This window comes from Hydractinia symbiolongicarpus, chromosome 10 (genome assembly GCF_029227915.1).
Source record: "Hydractinia symbiolongicarpus strain clone_291-10 chromosome 10, HSymV2.1, whole genome shotgun sequence".
Lineage (NCBI taxonomy): Eukaryota > Metazoa > Cnidaria > Hydrozoa > Anthoathecata > Hydractiniidae > Hydractinia > Hydractinia symbiolongicarpus.
Genome location: NC_079884.1, coordinates 16068223 through 16086633, shown reverse-complemented (window position 1 = coordinate 16086633; position 18411 = coordinate 16068223). Strand labels below are relative to the sequence as shown.

Sequence of the window (18411 nt, the reverse complement as noted above, 5' to 3'; positions counted from 1 at the left end):
TGTTTCATTTATGTTTTACAAACAAAATTTTTAACTAGTGAAAGTCTAAAATATGATTTTTAAGATAATGATGTGGGAAATTCTCTTCTCAATTCTTTCGTCAACTATTAGTTAAAATTTTCACGTGCTATCATATTAGTATTTGTTTTCAGGTAACACTGACAACATCTTCGGCATAACTGATGTGGACTTAGAAACGTTTAAGATCTATTCAGAGGGATTACTAACTGCTACGAACATAACATCTTGGATATTAACCGTTTCATTTAAAACCCTCTCATCCCAAGCTAGAGCATACGCGACTGTGAACGTCTTCAAAATTAGCGACAATAATTTCCCAAGGTTTGCCCAGTCTAACTACACGGTGAACGTAAGCGAGAACGCTGTTATTGGTACAGAAGTCTTGCAACTGAATGTTATTCATCCAGGCCAGATGTTTCCTCTGCTTCAATACAGTATTCTTGGTCAAGTTCAGGACTTTCAAGTCAATGCAACAACAGGAGTGATCAGCATTGCAAGCGCACTAGACTTTGAAAACACCACGCATTACACGCTGTTTGTACAAGCAGTTGATATCGCTACGTCACCACGCCGTTTTGCGACGACTTTTGTCAGTATCAACGTCGTGAACGTAAACGATAACACTCCATTTTTTTCACCAGAAACATACAACATTACGGTGAGTGAGAGCATCCCGCTTGGATCTAAACTCCTCACAGTGCAAGGAATAGATGGAGATAGTGGTACGTTTGGAGAGTTGACCTTTATCATAGTTGCTGGAGATGAATCCAGCGCATTTCGAATAGATAAGTTTGGTAATCTCTTTGCAATTAAGATGTTGGATTTTGAAACAAAGTCAAACTACCAGCTGCATATCATTATCATTGATGGTGGTAGCGCGATTTCGACGACTAACGCTGTTGTCGAGATAAAAGTGAGAGATAATAACGAATTCTGTCCTGCGTTTGAATCTTCTCTATATGAGTTTGACATTTTCGAAAATCAAACTGTGCCATACCATATTTCGGTATTGAGAGCAGTCGATCGAGATGGAACGTCTACAGCTGTGTCTTATTCCGTTTCAGAAAACCCGATAGCATCGATTAGTAATTTAGGAGGAGTTCTAACGCTGCATAAAAATTTAGATTATGAAAACCAAACATCTTATTTTTTTCGTGTAGAAGCCATAAACGAAAACTGCACCACTCAATTTAGTAATGTGTTTATCCGTGTTCAACCTATCGATGATAATTACCCAATCATAACACCGTCTTCAATAACGGTCGACGTAAAAGAAAACGCCGATAACGGTGCAATCTTAGCTGTTTTTGACGGCTTCGATGCTGACAAGTCATCACTGGTTTTCTTTATGGATAGACACGCCAGGTTCAACCTTCAACAAAATGTAAATTCTGCTTCTTTGATATTAATTGATCATCTGGATTTCGAAAAAGAGAGAAACTACACATTGAAGATCAAATTAGAAGATAGCTCTGGAAAGGTGAGCGAATCTCATGTTATCATCATTGTTGAAAATGTTGATGACAATCAGGTTCAATTCAGCAAATCTATTTACACATTCAACGTGTTAGAATCTGCACCAGTTGGACACATCATTGGCAACATTGCAACAGCAACTGACAACGATGCAAACAGTTCAATTACATACTTTGTTGGTGAATCTTCTAATAAGTTTTTTGTTGCCAACAACACTTTTCTTGTGCTGAATGCAACCCTTGACTATGAGATGAAAAAACAATATCATATATTACTGTATGCAGCCTCAGCAACATTTAATGCAACAGCAACTGTAATTATCGTTGTTGCAGACGTGAATGATGTACCACCTGTGTTGGAAGGGTCATTTAATTTTTTTGTAAAGGAAAACACTGAAGTTGCCACTGTCATTTTTACAGCCATGTCTACTGATCCTGACAGTATTGTTGTGTACAGCGTACTAAATACAAGTGATGTGGTATTACCATTTGCTATTGATTCTAGCACGGGAAAAGTTTCAGTTATTACAGCGCTAGATTATGAAGTCACCAAGAATTATTCCTTCCTCATTCAAGTCAATGATGGAATCTTCAATGACACAAAGGAATATACCATTCAAGTTGTAGACGTGAATGATAATAGACCAGTGTTTTCGTCTGATTATAACAATATCAGCGTTTTTGAAAACCAACCGGTGAATACAGTCATTGCAATCATTTCAGCGACAGACAATGACACTGGAATATTCAGTGATGTATATTATAAAGTCTTGAATATTGGAGAAAACTTTCCTTTTGACATCAATAAATCTACCGGGGAGGTGATATTAACAAGATCGTTGGATTTCGAATCGGAGAAACGATACGACGTGGCAGTGACGGCTTGCGATGTTGGATTTAATGATCCTCTCTCCATGTGTAACTCTATGGTGTTTTCAATGCATGTTTTAAATGTAGATGATGTTAATCTCTCTTTCTCGAAAGTCTTGTACTCAACAAAACTCATAGAATCTTCACCTCCAGGTTTTTCTGTTCTAACCGTGTCCGCAGCTGACCTTGATGGACCTTGTCATTTTAACTATTCTTTCGAGATTAGAAACGATAATAATAAATTCTCCATCGATTCTTCGTCCGGTGTTATAACAACAGTCGATTATTTAAACAGCCAAGACACACATGTTTATAATCTAACGGTGGCTGCAACAAGTGCGGCTAATGTGGCATATAGTAACGTAATCATAGAGGTTATAGCCGTCACAGGTTTCAGTTTTTTGAAGTCATCGTATGAAGTATCCAGGAAAGAAAATCTGTCGCCTGGGTTCCTATTGCAACTATCAACAACACCAGAACGAAATGTAACATTCGAATTAAAAAATTTAAACGATTCTGTTAACTTTCGTGTTAATGAAAGCACGGGAGTTTTGTCCGCATCTGTGTTGTTTGATTATGAACAGCGCACTCTTTATGTCGTGGATGTTGAAGCAAAAACTGAGACCTACGTTGCTAAGACTGTAGTGATCGTAAACGTCATGGATACTGATGATGAAAAACCGAATTTCATTGGTCCATTGAGTAGGAATGTAACAATCAATGAGAATGCAAAGATATTTGACATCGTTGCTACTGTTTCAGCAACAGATCTTGACAAAGCAAGCAATTTAACATATGCATTCTTTGCAACACCCACTGAATCCAGCTCAAGTCTGTTGCTAGATGGTGAACTTGTACTTTCCCCGTTTTCGATCATTTCATCAAATAACATTGGACAGATTTTGGTGTCTTCTCCTTTAAATATTGGGAAAGCGACATATCAACTGCAAGTCATGGTGTCAGATTCTAATGGAAACGTTGGAAGTAACAAAATGAACATCAATGTTAAAGTCAGTGATGTAAACAACAATAAACCAACGTTTAATCAGACTCTGTATAATTTTTCACTACCTGAAGATTATCCTGTTGCTAAGGTGTTCGGGAAGGTGTTTGCTACTGATATCGATCAAATATACCGTAACCTAACATACAGGATAGTGAGCAGGGAGATTCCATTCGATATCAACAGCAGAACAGGTGAAGTTATGTTATCATCTTCACTAGACTACGAAACAAAAACAGCATACAATCTGGTGGTCATGGCAGAGGATAATGGCGACATTAAGTTGATAGGTTTCGCGAGTGTCCATGTTGAAGTGACGAATGTAAACGAGCATACTCCAGTCGTCTTACATTCCGTACACAACATCACTGAGGATTTTCCTGTTGGTGTATCCCTGTTAAAATTAAAAGCTATTGACGAAGACGCAGGTACCTATGGAGCAGTCAGATTTCTACTGCACGAGTCATCAGAATCGAGTTTTTATGTTGACCCCGTCACAGGTGATGTGAAACTCGTCCGTAGTTTAAGTGACGAAGTACTATTGTATAGTTTGTTGATCACAGTTTATGATCTTGGTATTCCCTCTTTGCATAGTAACGTTTCAATTTTAATCAACGTAATTGATGTGAACAACCGTAAACCGTTATTCGACAGACCGGAGTATGACGCTGAGATTCCTGAAAACAGACCAGTTAACACTACCGTTCTTACTATTGCTGCTAATGATTTGGACTTGCAATTAAATGGTGTAGTGTCATATAGAATCATTTCCCAATTTCCAGACCCATCTTTTAAAATTAATGAAAACACAGGGCTTGTTTCAACTACGAAAGAACTTGATTACGAATGCAAGCGACAATATACGATTACCGTTCAAGCATACGACCACGGGTTTCCTTCTTTGTCATCGGTTGTCATAGCAACCATTAACATCACTGACCAAAACGACAATGCACCTGTTTTTGCCTCAGTTTTAATAAATGTTTCTGTTCCTGTGTATCTACCCGTATTTTCTGTTGTAACACAAGTATCTGCTTCAGATGCCGACAGTGCAAACAACGCCTTAACATTATTTTCTTTAGTCCAGGGAGATATTCAGAGGTTTAATATTACTCCTGACACTGGCGAAATAATCTTACTGCAACCTTTCGATTCAAATGTAACGCAGAGTCATATTCTTGTCGTGACAGTTCGAGATTCTGGTGTGCCACCCTTGTTTACGTCTGAACACGCGCTAATTAACGTAACAAGCTACCACAATTCGTCTGCTTCGCTAACGTTTTCAAAGAAAAAATACATATTTAACGTTAGTGAGAATGACCTGCCTCATGTTATATCTAGTTTGGATGTAGTTCATTTCGCAGAGAAAAAGCAGTTGTTTTATCGCTTAGAGGTGCCATCGACAAATTTTGCGTTACAGCCAAATGGAACTTTAGAAGTACTCGTTAGTCTTGATTACGAGGAGCAATCGGGTTTTACTTTTACAGCTTTGGTTCAAAATACTAACACTCCGTTGGACAACGATGTAGCGTTAATCGTCATCAATGTCCTCGATATGGATGACGAGTCACCAAGATTTGTTCTGCCGTACCAAAACGAGATTCACATTAGCGAGTCCACAGATAAAAATCAAATTGTCTCGCTTCTTCATGCCAAAGATCAAGACGCTATTAGTGTACTAAATTTCACCTTACGGACCCATACTGATGTGTTTGATATTGAATCGAGATTGAATGTGGGTGTCATAAGGTTACGGAAGGCTTTGAATTGCTCTGCCACGAAAAGTTTCATGCTAGAGATAAGTGTACAGGATGACTCTGGAAACATGGCGGAGTCAAATGCGTTTATCTTTGTCATCGTTTCGGATGAAAACACGTATTGTCCTGTATTTGTACGCAACTACTACAACGTAACGATATCCGAGAATGTTGAACTTCAGGATATAATAACAGTGCAAGCATTTGATAACGACTGCAGCGAAAAAAATATGCTGGTTCGTTACAGTATTGCAGAAGATTTTGCAAAAAAATATTTTAAAGTTGACACTGCGCTTGGAAATATATCTATGATAACATCGCTGAATTTCGAAAACAAACAGTTCTACGAATTCTCTGTTGTTGCAACCAACCAGGCTAGTTCTTTGTGCGGATACTCGGCTAAAATTCTTGTGACAGTTCAAAACGTGAACGATAATTCGCCGAAGTTTTTTGGTCCTTTTAATATCTCCATCCCAGAGGACTTTTCAGTTGGTAACCTAGTGTTCAAGCCAATAGTTAAAGACGCAGATAACCTTAACAGTCATCAATTTTCAATAACATCTGGGATGGAAACTTTGCCATTCTTTATCAACCAAGTAACTGGAGAGGTATACCTGACCGAAAAACTCGACTACGAAAAGACGACGATGTATGACATCATTGTGCGAGTGTTGGACGTTGGAAACACCAACATGGAACAAACAGAACAGACCTACAAGCTGAGATTGGAAGATGTTAATGATAATCGTCCTTTGTTTTCTCAACTAAAATACTCATTTGAATTTCAAGAAGAAACACCAGTTAACACATTAGTAGGATGTGTAAGTGCTGTAGATGAGGATGCAACAACAAATGGTGAAATTCAATACACTCTTTCTCCAATCCAGCACACATTTTTCACTATCAACAGCACAGGATGTATTTTCACGAACCAAAACATCGATATTGACGCCATAAAAGGTGATATGGTCAACTTAACAACACAGGTTTTAGTTATCGCTACAGACCAAGGTGTGCCAAGCTTGCAAGCGTCGAAACTTGTTTCGATCAAAATTTTCGACATGAATGACAATACACCAGAATTTCAACCTGTGATTTATAATGTTACCGTCACCGAGAAAACTGATGTTGGTACATCTTTAACACAAGTGTCAGCACATGACTTGGATATGGTAACTCCGAATCTCGAATTTTCTATCAAAAACGAAAATTTGGATAACCCGTTTCGTGTTGATACCACTGGCCGAATATACCTAAAAAAAACTATTGACTTCTCTACAAAAATCAGAACTTACACGTTAATACTGTCAGTATCCGATGGTGAAAACAATAGTACACGTTTAGCTACCGTTTTAATCAATGTTGTAGCTACCGCGGAAAGCGCACCAGTCTTTCCTGTGAGTGAATATATCTTAAATTTACCAGAAAGTACGCCGGTCGGTCATTCAGTTTTAATACAACTTCAAGCTGCCAACGTTAATGCTACCTATTCGTTTTCTCAATCATCTAAAGACTCGTCACGTTTCAAAATCAATAAATATACCGGTGAAGTAACGTTGCATACCCAGCTGAATTACGAAAAACAACGTACGCATTTTGTAGCAGTAATTGCTACCAGTATGTCATCTCATCAAAACGCGATCGTCCAATTGATTGTCCATGTCACTGACGTCAATGATAATTATCCTATGTTTACTGCACCCTTAACAAGAAATATAACAATCCCGGAAAGCATGAATGTTGGTCAAATCGTTGCGCATTTTGAAGCCTTTGACAGCGATTTGACAACAAATGGTGATATCACATACTCGATTATAACAATAAACGAACATCCATTTGAAGTACTGTCCACATCAGGAGTTGTTCTGCTCAAGCAACCTGTTGATGCTGAAACAAGATCAACGTATTCTTTAGAAGTGGCAGTCACTGACAATGGAGTGCCTCCTCGGTCTTCACAACAGAATTTAATTCTTAACATAGTTGTGGAAGATGTAAATGAACACTGTCCGGTGTTTTCCAACGACACATATACGGTGGAGGTGTTGGAATCTGCACCGTTTTCCACTGCTGTATTGCAAGTTAGTGCTACAGATGTCGATAAGTTATCTCCCAACAATGTGATTACCTACACTTTGGCGGACACAACATTTTTTGACATTAATTATAAATCGGGCAACATTTTAACAAAGAAGTTGCTAGACTATGAAAGCCAGCGTTCATTCCGGTTAATTGTTGTTGCTACTGATCATGCGAGAAATCCGTGCGTAAACAAAACATTCGTCGACATTAAAGTTGTCAATATCAATGACAATGCACCTGTTATGTACCCGCCTTTTAGTTATGACGTCATGGAGAATGTGCCCATCGGGTTTACCGTTTTTCAAGTAAGTGTCGACGATGCAGATAATGACAGTTTAGAATATCTTCTATTGGACCGCAATTCGTCGTTTGTAGTGAATCAAACTACTGGAGTAGTGGTAGTTGCGAGACATCTAGATCATGAGACGAAAGCTTCACACAACATTACTATTCGGACCACTGATCAACTGTTCCAACAAACGCAAAGTTATATCATCCAAATTTTGAACGTAAATGATAACCCACCTAATATTAGCAAGACGCACTATTTATTTTCAGTTGACGAAAACGTAAACATCTCCACTATTATTGGCTGTGTCTCAAGTGCAGATAAAGAAAATTCATCAATTCAATATTATCTATCTACGATGGAGGGTGAAATTAGTACGGTTTTTTTATTGGATAAAACAAGTGGATGTCTGTCACTTCAACAATTGGTCGACGCAGAAAAGCAATCGCGATATTTGCTAAAAGTCGTTGCAGTGGATTCAGGATTCGTTCAGCTTGGAATAACATCCACTGTAGAGGTTGCTATCAATGACGTCAACGATAACCCTCCATCGTTTGCATCGTTGGTGTATAATATTGATATCTTAGAGAACACCCTTCCGGGTACTAACCTGCTCACTGTGAAAGCAACCGATCCAGATTTTGGAGGCACGAACATTATCGACTATAATATCTTTTCTGGGAATATTGGCGAGAAATTTTCCATTTCCAATTCTGGTCAGCTAGTTTTGGAATCCTCGCTTGATTTTGAAAACCAGTCTTCTTATAGTCTACAAATTGTCGCTAGTGACGCTTCTCTAACAAGCTTTTTCGATACTACCACAATATCTATTCACATTGTCAACATCAATGAATATAGCCCAACTTTTACCAAGCCAGTTTTCAACGTGTCGCTTTCCGAATCGTATCCACTGAACAAAGATTTTCTACAAGTTACTGCTGTTGATAAAGATTTCAACGCTACCATACTGTATCGAATTCAATTTCAACACAGTACAGGTGATGACCTGTTTTTTATCAACATAACAACGGGAGTGCTTTCGTTAAAAGGCGTCTTAGATTTCGAAAAAAACATCGTGCATACATTTACAGTAATAGCTTCAAACGCAGATGAGCCAACGAAGATTGGAATCACGGCAGTTAATATTTTTGTCACTGATGAAAACGACAATGTGCCAGTCTTCACCAAACCCAGTTTAGACATCAATGTCATTAAAAGTACGAATGTAAGAACTGTTATCGGATCTGTGTTAGCCTTGGACGCTGATTCCGGGTTGAACGGAATTGTATTATATGTCATATCAACCAACGGAAGTGGCGTCCCCTTCTCAGTTAATGAAACTAGCGGAGAAATAAAGCTGACCAGACTTCTTACGTCCGCTGATCCTTCAGTGTTTGCATTTACCATCGAAGGAACAAATTTTGGAGCCGCTGTGTCTTCTACTGCGTCTATATCTAGCTCTGTTATTGCTGTTATGGTGCATTTAGTAGAAAGCAACAATGCCCCCAAGTTTAGCGCAGACACTTATATTCTTACCATCCCAGAAAACGAACCTCCTTCAAATAGTATTGGTGGAATAACTGCAAACGACTTCGATGCAGGTGTGAATGGTGTGTTATCATACAAAATTATATCAGCGGATGAAAATCTTCCCTTTGAACTAAACTCAACCTCTGCTGTTTTGTCTGCACTCCAATCTTTTGATTATGAAACTCGATCTCAGTACACATTTATGTTGGCGGCTACCGATCACGGATATCCTAATCAATCAGCAGCTGTTCTGGTACAGGTAAATATTGGTGACAAAAACGAAGCACCTATCTTTTTGCATACCTTATACAACGTGTCTATATCGGAACTAACAATGATTGGTACGACATTTCTACGATTGTCGTACTCAGATGTCGATGCTGGACAAAACGGAGAGGTTTTCTTCTCGGTTGTGAATGGAAATAATGAATTGTTTTCTGTAGAGTCACCAAGCGGTAAGATTATTTTAAAAGCGGCTTTAAATGTGAAGAAAACAACACAGTTCTCTCTTACATTGCAAATGTACGATGGCGGAAAGCCATCGCTCAGGTCTACGGATAACGCTACTGCTCTTATAAACGTGGTAAACATTGTTTCCAACCAGCCTGTATTTATGATGGATCAATATGTTTTTCAAACGGTAGAGAATTATGAAGGGATTATAGGTCGTGTGGAGACCACAACTAACAGCACAACACTAACTTATCGCTTGTTGCCACCTGTAATGCGGACTCTCTTTTCAGTAAATTCGAATGGCAGTATTCTCGTTGTTAAAAGTTTAGATTTTGAAATAAAACAGGAGCATCATTTTTACATTGAAGTTTTTGATACCAACGACATACACCGCGCGAACGCTTCGACGGACGTTAAAATTATCGTTATCGACGTCAATGATAATCTTTTTAAATTATCAACAAACAGAATCGAGTTATCTTTACTCGAGTCGACGCAGCCAGGTATAATCCTTGCTCGATTGATTGCTGATGACGCTGATTCAGGCAGAAACGGAATGGTATTGTATGAAGTTACTCCCCATACCGAAAAAATCCAATTACTCGTCACAAACAACACCGCCATGTTAATTTTAAAACAGCAGTTGGATTATGAAGTACAAACTTTTATGGTATGTGCGATTAAAACGACCAGTGTCACACCTCCCATCATTTCAACAGATACTGGCGTTATTATTAACGTCCTAGACGTCAACGACAATCCACCAAAGTTTGAGAAACGTCTTTATATGGTAAGTGTACTAGAGACATCCCCTATTGGTTCAATATTGGAAACCGTTACTGCTACTGACGGAGATTCCCTATCAAATGGTAACATCACCTACCATATTTTACAGACAAACAGCCCAGCAAATATAGACAATTTGAATGGAACGATCACTCAAGTGACGAACTTTGATCCATTTCTGGCATTGAGCCACGAGATAACAATTATTGCTAAGGATTCTGGGACACCACAGCTTCAAGGAAACACAGTGCTGAGAATTGACGTTGTTCCAGTCAACAAACACCCACCAGTATTTTCACCATACAGATATGAGAAAGACATGTTTGAAAATTCGCTAGTCGGAATGACCCTGTTGCAGGTTAAGGCTTCAGACAGTGATTTTACTGGAAAGTCCTTAGTATATGCGATCGTGGATGGAAACACAGAAGACAGTTTTACCATCGATTCTCAAGGATACATTGTTGTCGCTAGAAATGTCGATCGAGAAATCATTTCTTTATTTAACTTAACAGTTTCAGTTCGTGACAGTGGAAATCCGTTTCGTTTTGCTTCACATAACGCTTCTGTTTTTGTTAGTGTTTTAGATGTAAACGATAACTCGCCTGTATTTCTTAACACTCCTTCGGTGGTTACTGTGTCAGAAGCAGACTCTGCGGGGAAGGTTTTAACAACTGTAAGAGCTGTAGATCTTGATGATGGCTCACATGGACGAGTGACATACGCCTTTCAACGGGTTGGTGACTATACTGTGTTTGACATCGGTGACACCAGTGGCGATATATTGTTAAAATCTGTCATAGACCACAAAAACTTTCAAAATTATACTTTGTTTATCGTAGCCACCGATTCAGCTAAAAATCCCAGAAAAAGTTTCCATCAAATAAAGTTGAATATTATCGATGTTAATTCACCTCCGTTTTTCTCGGAAACGTTCTACAATGTTACGGTGTCCAAGAATGCTCAATCTGGTTTGGATATTGTCACAGTGAAAGCACAAGATATAGACTCGGGTGTCAATGCCAAACTGTCGTTTTCCATTGTTACAGGAAATGAGCAAGGTATATTTGGCCTAGATGGTCCAGTTTTGAATTTAAAAAGAACATTAGATTTCAAAGAAAATTCTCTGTACGTCCTTAATGTATCTGTCACTGACGGTATCGGCTTGGCATCAGCGCAAAACGCGGTAATTGAAGTTTATGTAACGAGCGTGGAAATAGCTCCGGTATTTACGAAAAGTTTATATGAGGTTACAGTGGAAGAAAATAGTCCGGTTGAAACTCTCCTAACAGTGAATGCTTCATCAGAGAATCCCGTGCGATACGAGATAGTTCGTTCCAACAGCTCTTCAAATTTTTTTATCAATTCACTTGGTACCGTGGTTTTGCTTACAAAGCTAGATTACGAGAAGAATAAAGAACATAGATTGGTAGTAAAAGCGAGGTCTGGTCATTTGGAGGCTGAAACGGTTGTTATCATATCAGTGACAGATGTAAATGACAATACGCCGTACTTTTTAAACAATGCCTACACATTCTATACATATGATGACATGCAGCCAAATAATTTGATTGGTCAAGTTATGGCACGTGATGATGATAGTGGCATAAATAGTAAACTAACTTATAACGTCATTGAGACTGTTCCGTTCACGTTTAACGGAAACGTTCTCACAAACACGATTTTCCTACGATACGATGTTCGAAAGCAGTACACATTTAATGTTGTTGCGTCTGATAAAGGTGTCTCTTCTCATACATCAAGTCCTGTCACTGTTACCGTCAACGTCCTTCCAAACAACGACACGTCGCCGACATTTAAATCACCTACATATACCATCAATGTTGCCGAAGATATAACCGTTGGTGTGGAGATTATTCGATTATCTGCAGAGGATCCTGATTCGGGAAATTTTGGGCGACTTGTGTATACGTTGGAACGAACAGAAAGTTCTTCGTTGTTTACCATCAAACAATTCACTGGCTCGATATCGCTAGCAGAGGGAAAAATGTTAGATTATTCGAACAACACGAGACATGTTTTAGTTGTTAAAGCGACTGACGGAACTGGGCTCACAGCTGCAGCAGTTGTATTTGTCAATCTAATCGATAAAAACACGTACAATCCTACTTTTGAGAAATCGTACTATGAATTTTCTATCGCAAATGACGCGGCTATTGACACTTCCATCGGGCAGATAATGGCAATAGATAGAGATGTGACGGTAGGCCATCGTGTTTTGTACATTATCTTGTCGCGCAACGATAGTTTTAATTTTCGACTTTCACCTTCAAATGGAAACATAATAGTGTCCAAATCTTTAATGGCAGAAGGTAACAAAGTCTTCACTTTAATCGTATCGGCGTATAATCCAACTATGCCGAGCAGAGTATCAACAAATAGAGCTACTGTCGTGATTCAGGTTATTTATCGAGCAACAATCACGCCTGCATTTAATCAACCACAATATCTCGTACACGTTAAAGAGCCTGGTGTTATTGGAGACATTGTTCAAGTTACCGCTTCAACAGGTAACCTAGCTACAGATTCTTTACTGAAGTATCACATAGTAAACAACAGTTTCAGTGATGTATTTTCAATTGGAGAAGGTAATGGTACAGTGTTTTTAAGAACTGCTTTAGACAGAGAGACCACTGCTGAATATACATTCAATGTTGGTGCAAGTAGTGTTGCTTACGATGGCACAGGTATAGCCGTTGTCATAGTCACTGTTCTGGATGTTAACGATAATATACCAAAACCTTTGGGTGGTTCCACTGTAGAAGTTATCTTATCTGAGGCCACTTTTGTGGGCAGCGTCGTACACACTGTGAGTGCAGTGGATGATGATCTTGGCGAAAACAGTAATGTTCAATACACCCTCGCTTCAAATGGTGTGTTTTCAATTGATGCTTCTGGAATAGTTCGACTTATATCTCCTTTGGATTACGAGGTAACTAAAAGTTATAATTTAAAAGTATATTTATCAGATCAAGGAAACCCGCCTCTCACGAATTCCATACCTGTTAGTATCGTGGTTACAGTAAAGAATGAAAACGACGTAAGACCACGATTTACTAAGAAAATATATTCCAAGACGATTAATGAAAGTAATACTCCTTTTGAAGACATACTGCAAGTGGATGCAGATGACGAAGACCAACTACAACCACTAATGTACGTTCTAACTGGAACAGATGCAAGTTCCTTTAGGCTAGATAATAATACATTGTGGATCAGTAGTCGCACTGCATTGGTATACACACAAAAAATGAAGTACACCTTTATATGCAGTGTCACAGACGGCCTTTTTACCGATTTCGCATCCATTGAAATTACAATAACGGATGTTAACAACAATCCCATTTTTGAAACACCAGAGCTTGTGTTGAACATATTAGAGTCAACTCCGGTAAATACGGTAATATCGGTAACGAGCGTGACGGACGAAGACACAGGTGCAGCCGGACGTATCAGTTTGAGCATAAGAAACGGAGACCCCGGTAGAGTATTTGGTTACAAAGACGGAAATAAACTTACTTTACTGAAACATTTAGATTATGAAACAACGAAACGATATATTTTGTTAATTACCGCCACTGACTCAGGTACACCTCAACGCTTTAGCCGCTCCGTCCGTGTTGTAAACATCATCAATGTGAACGATAATCCTCCCCGAATGTCAGCAGTACCACCAATTTCTCTCAACGAAGGAGTGTATGTTGAACAAACTCTTCATACTTTTACAGTTACTGACGAGGATAACTCCGGTCAGATCACGGTTCAGTTACACAGTCCCGAAAACTTATTCAAAGTTCGTAAACGACAAACAAATGTTTACTCTCTCGATGTAACAGACTCTGTTGATTACGAATCTTGTAATGTGTACAAACTTATTCTAGTCTTGTCTGATGGTCTGTTTCAAACCGTTTCGGAAGTCATTGTCACTGTTAACGATTTAAACGAGCCGCCATATTTTCCTACCGAAACATATGACGTCACTATTAGCGAGACTTCTGTGGTTGGCTCGTTTGTAATGCAAGTGTGGGGGAGGGATCCTGATGCAGGATTTAACGGAGAATTACGTTATAAATTTGATGATAATTCCATTGACGCAGAGTTTTTCTCAATTAACTCAACAACAGGAATCATTAGTGTAAAGAGGACATTGGATTACGAGAATAAAACGCGACATGAACTTAAAGTCATTGTTTTAGACCACAATTTATCTTCTGCAGAGAAAGCGAATGTGACTATTCGTGTTAGCAATAACAACGATAATCCACCCATGTTTAACCAAAGTCTTTATACCACAGTCGTCAAAGAAAATAACAACTTCAGTTTGATGTTGACAGTCGACAATACTCACGGTTTTCCGTGTTGTTTGTTTGAAATCGTCGACGTCGAGATGCAAACAATTTTCCTGCTAGTCCAAAATCACTCTAATGTTTTCGTTCAAAATAAAATCAGAATGGACTATGAAACCCGGCAACACTATAGATTTACAGTAAGCGCAAAACATACGTATTCAGCACACGGCATTGCTATAGCAACAGTGTCAGTTTCTCTCACTGATGTAAATGACAACGCTCCGCAATTCCATTTATGTGTGAAAACAATAGAAATATCAGAAAGCCTACCAATAAATTCGACTGTGTTTTATGTTTCAACATCAGACTTGGATAGTGGTAAGAATAGCGTCGTTAGTTTGATTCTTAGCAACGCCGACGATTTTAGAATGGAAGGCAACGCTGTTGTCGTGGAAAATAAACTAAGCTACCATAAGAACAAAATGTACAAAGACGTCACTATAACGGCAGAGGATGGCGGAAATCCTCCGCTGTTAACTTCGCATACACTTGACATCCACGTAAAGCAAGAAAACACGCGTGTACCACATTTCATTTCGGATCAAATTCAATTATCATTCAATGAGGGTATGTACGCGAACGAATTCTTATATCAAGTTGTGGCGATGGATGAAGACAATGACACGTTGACTTATTCTATTGTCAACCCTGTTGAAACAGTGTCCATAAGTGAGAGTGGAATATTGATTTTAAATGGATCTTTTAATCATTCTTTATTCCAAACGTTTACCATGGTTGTGAAGGCAACAGATGGCCTGTACGACGCGTTCTTGGTCATAAATCTTACAATAACAGATGTTAACGAGGCGCCGGTAGTGACAAAAGAATATTATAACTTGACTGTACCCGAGACGACACAAATCGGCTCGTTGTTGTTAAATTTGCACGCTTTTGATGTTGACATTGGAAGTAACGGTGAAATTCGATATGAACTGAGAACTGATAACTGCAGCATTTTCTCTGTTGATACACAACGTGGAGAAGTGTATTTAAATGCTACGCTTAATTATGAAAGCATGCAGGCTTGTACATCTGCTGTCAACGTGTATGACAATGGGAGCCCAAAACTAAATGCGTCTACTATGATCCAGATTCATGTTGCAGTAAAGAATATAAACGAACATAGTCCATTTTTCAATCAATCGCATTACACATTCACAATGGCAGAGAATAGTGCATTTACCTATCCCTTTCTCGCAGTGGATGATGACATTTCTGACAGCATTTCTTATTCCATTAAATACCAGTCTGCAAATAGTTGGTTTGCAATTAACAGGCGTACAGGTGTTCTACGAAATGTCGCTACTCTCGAATACGAGGTGCATAAAACTATCACATTAGTAATCGAAGCAAGAGATTGTGGCTTGAACTATCGAGTCGGATACACTACTGTGATTATAATTTTAAAAAATATGGATGACAACCCGCTGGTGTTGGAAAACAAAGTAGTTTTACTTAGTATAATAGAAGATATGCCGATTGGTTCTGTTATTTACAATTTCGTAGATATCGCCAAGGATGAAGATGTTCGTTTTATGGGAAATATGTTCTCTTACCATATACAAGGTGGGAATGTTAACGATGTATTCGGAGTAAAAAACAAGACACAGCTTTACATTAACAACGGTTTGGATTTCGAAACATTAAACTTTTACAATCTCACAATTATTGTCAACCAAACTAATGCGCTATCAGCAAATAGATTTAGTGTTCTAGTAACTGTAAAAGATGTGAACGAACACAACCCAACTTTTGTGCAAGCTTCATATAAGTTTAACGTTCTTGAGAATACGCCTTTTTCACGCTTCATTGACGCAAATGACAGTGACAGAAAGGACGAAGTCAGATATCACATATTAAACAGCACCGTTGTTCAGTATTTTGTCATCAATTCAACCACTGGCGAAATCTCCAACTCAACGGAAATAGATTATGAAACCATGCAAGCCCTTACTTTTACTGTTATTGCCACTGACACAGGCGTGAACTCGCGTTATGGATGTGCTGAAGTGTCAATCAATGTCATTGATGTCAACGACAACCTCCCATATTTTTTAAAATCATCTAACGAAGTAAATATTTCACTAACTACCTTGATTGGTACTCAGTTCTTCACAATGCAAGCAAGTGATGCAGATTCTGGAAGTAACGGTAAAATTCAATATTTTACCCAGTATAATCAATACGTTCAAGTTGATCGATTCACAGGCGTTATCTCATTGACGCGCTCTTTAGAGGATGTTGTCGGTGACTGGTCATTTTTTATCAATCTTAATGTGTCTGACAGTGGCAATCCGCAATTATGGAGCAATAAGACGTTCACACTGCGTGTTAATGTTATCGATACCATAGAATTTTTTAACACGACCCATCTAGTTGTGAACATAGAAGAAACAAACATGACGAACCAAAACATCATTCAAGTCAACTCCTCCTATATTGTTGGTAGGCAAAATGTAACGTACGCTTTCACGAGTCAGTGCTGCCAAGATGGTGTGTTCACCATAAACTCCATCACAGGTCTGATTCGCAATGCACGGCCGCTAGATTATGAAAAACATCAATTTTTCAACCTACTTATTGCGGTTTTCGAGCAACTCCGACAGGTTTTAACGATCCACATTCGCGTAAATGTAATCGATAAAAACGATAATTACCCTGTGTTTTCGCCCGGTGTCTACGAAGTCAGTACGTCGATGGACTCAGTTTACGTCACAAGAGTTTTTGCAAAAGATGCTGATTCAGGCTCAAACGGAGAATTGTCATACATATCCAGCCACGTCGCTTTTTCGATCGATAAAGACGGCTATATGAACATAACTAACATTTCTTTGCTGAAAGATGTTTCACAGGTTTACTTCACTGTTTCTGTTCGTGATAATGGATCACCAAATTTAAATGCAACATTAGACGCACAGATGTTCCTTACCATTACTGGTCGCAAGGAACCTCAGGTCGCCCAAAGCGTGTATCGTACATCAATATATGAAAATACAACCCTTGGTAGCTCGATTTTAACCATTAGCGCTAAAATACCCGACGGGCACGGAGCTGTGGAATACACAATCGAAGACGAGGAGGAACGTTTCTTTTTTATGATAAACAAATACAATGGTCTTATTACTACAAAGAAAGCTTTTAATTACGATATTTCAACAAGACACAAATTTCCAGTCGTCCTGCGCAACTCACTGGATACAAAAAAGATTACTATAGCAACGGTCATAGTCAGTGTTATTGATGTAAACAATAACGCTCCTGTTTTTGTGACGCAGTCCAAAGATGTTTTTATTGAAGAAACTGCGGGACTTGATCGGTTAGTTGCTGTCGTGTCAGCAAATGATGGAGATAAAGGGGAAAATTCTAGAATAACATATGCTATACTTAATGGGAATACAAACAATGCTTTTAAAGTGAATTCTTTAGGCGAAGTCCGTGTAAACGCTACACTAAATCCTAGCGTGAAGAATTTTTATAGTTTAATATTGAGAGCACAAGACAATGGTATGCCAAGAAGATTCTCTGCCAATATCACCCTTCGAATTACTGTTCGCACAATAGCGGTAATGACAACGAAGCCTCCTGTACTTAGCATACCTATTACGCAACATTTTGAAGCGATCTATGAAGAGTACGACGTTGATTTGCAGGCTGATTATTCAGAAGATGCTGACTGTAAGTAATTTATCTCTCCTATCGCGCACATCGTTAATAAGCGTCGTTATTGGGTTTTCTGTTTAAAACACCCCTTCGAAATTACTCTAAAAAAAGGTTTCAACGG

The 18411-nt window shown here is 38.7% G+C and overlaps 1 protein-coding gene across 3 annotated transcripts in view; it reads left to right on the top strand.

Annotated features, from left to right (window-relative positions):
* LOC130612636 (protocadherin Fat 3-like) overlaps positions 1-18411 on the top strand; it is a 46840-nt gene that overhangs the window by 23848 nt on the left and 4581 nt on the right. For all 3 annotated transcript variants that reach the window (XM_057433980.1, XM_057433979.1, XM_057433981.1), the window contains one exon: positions 153-18305. In XM_057433980.1, the coding sequence (XP_057289963.1) occupies positions 153-18305 (18153 nt within the window). The remainder of the gene's footprint in view (positions 1-152; positions 18306-18411) is intronic.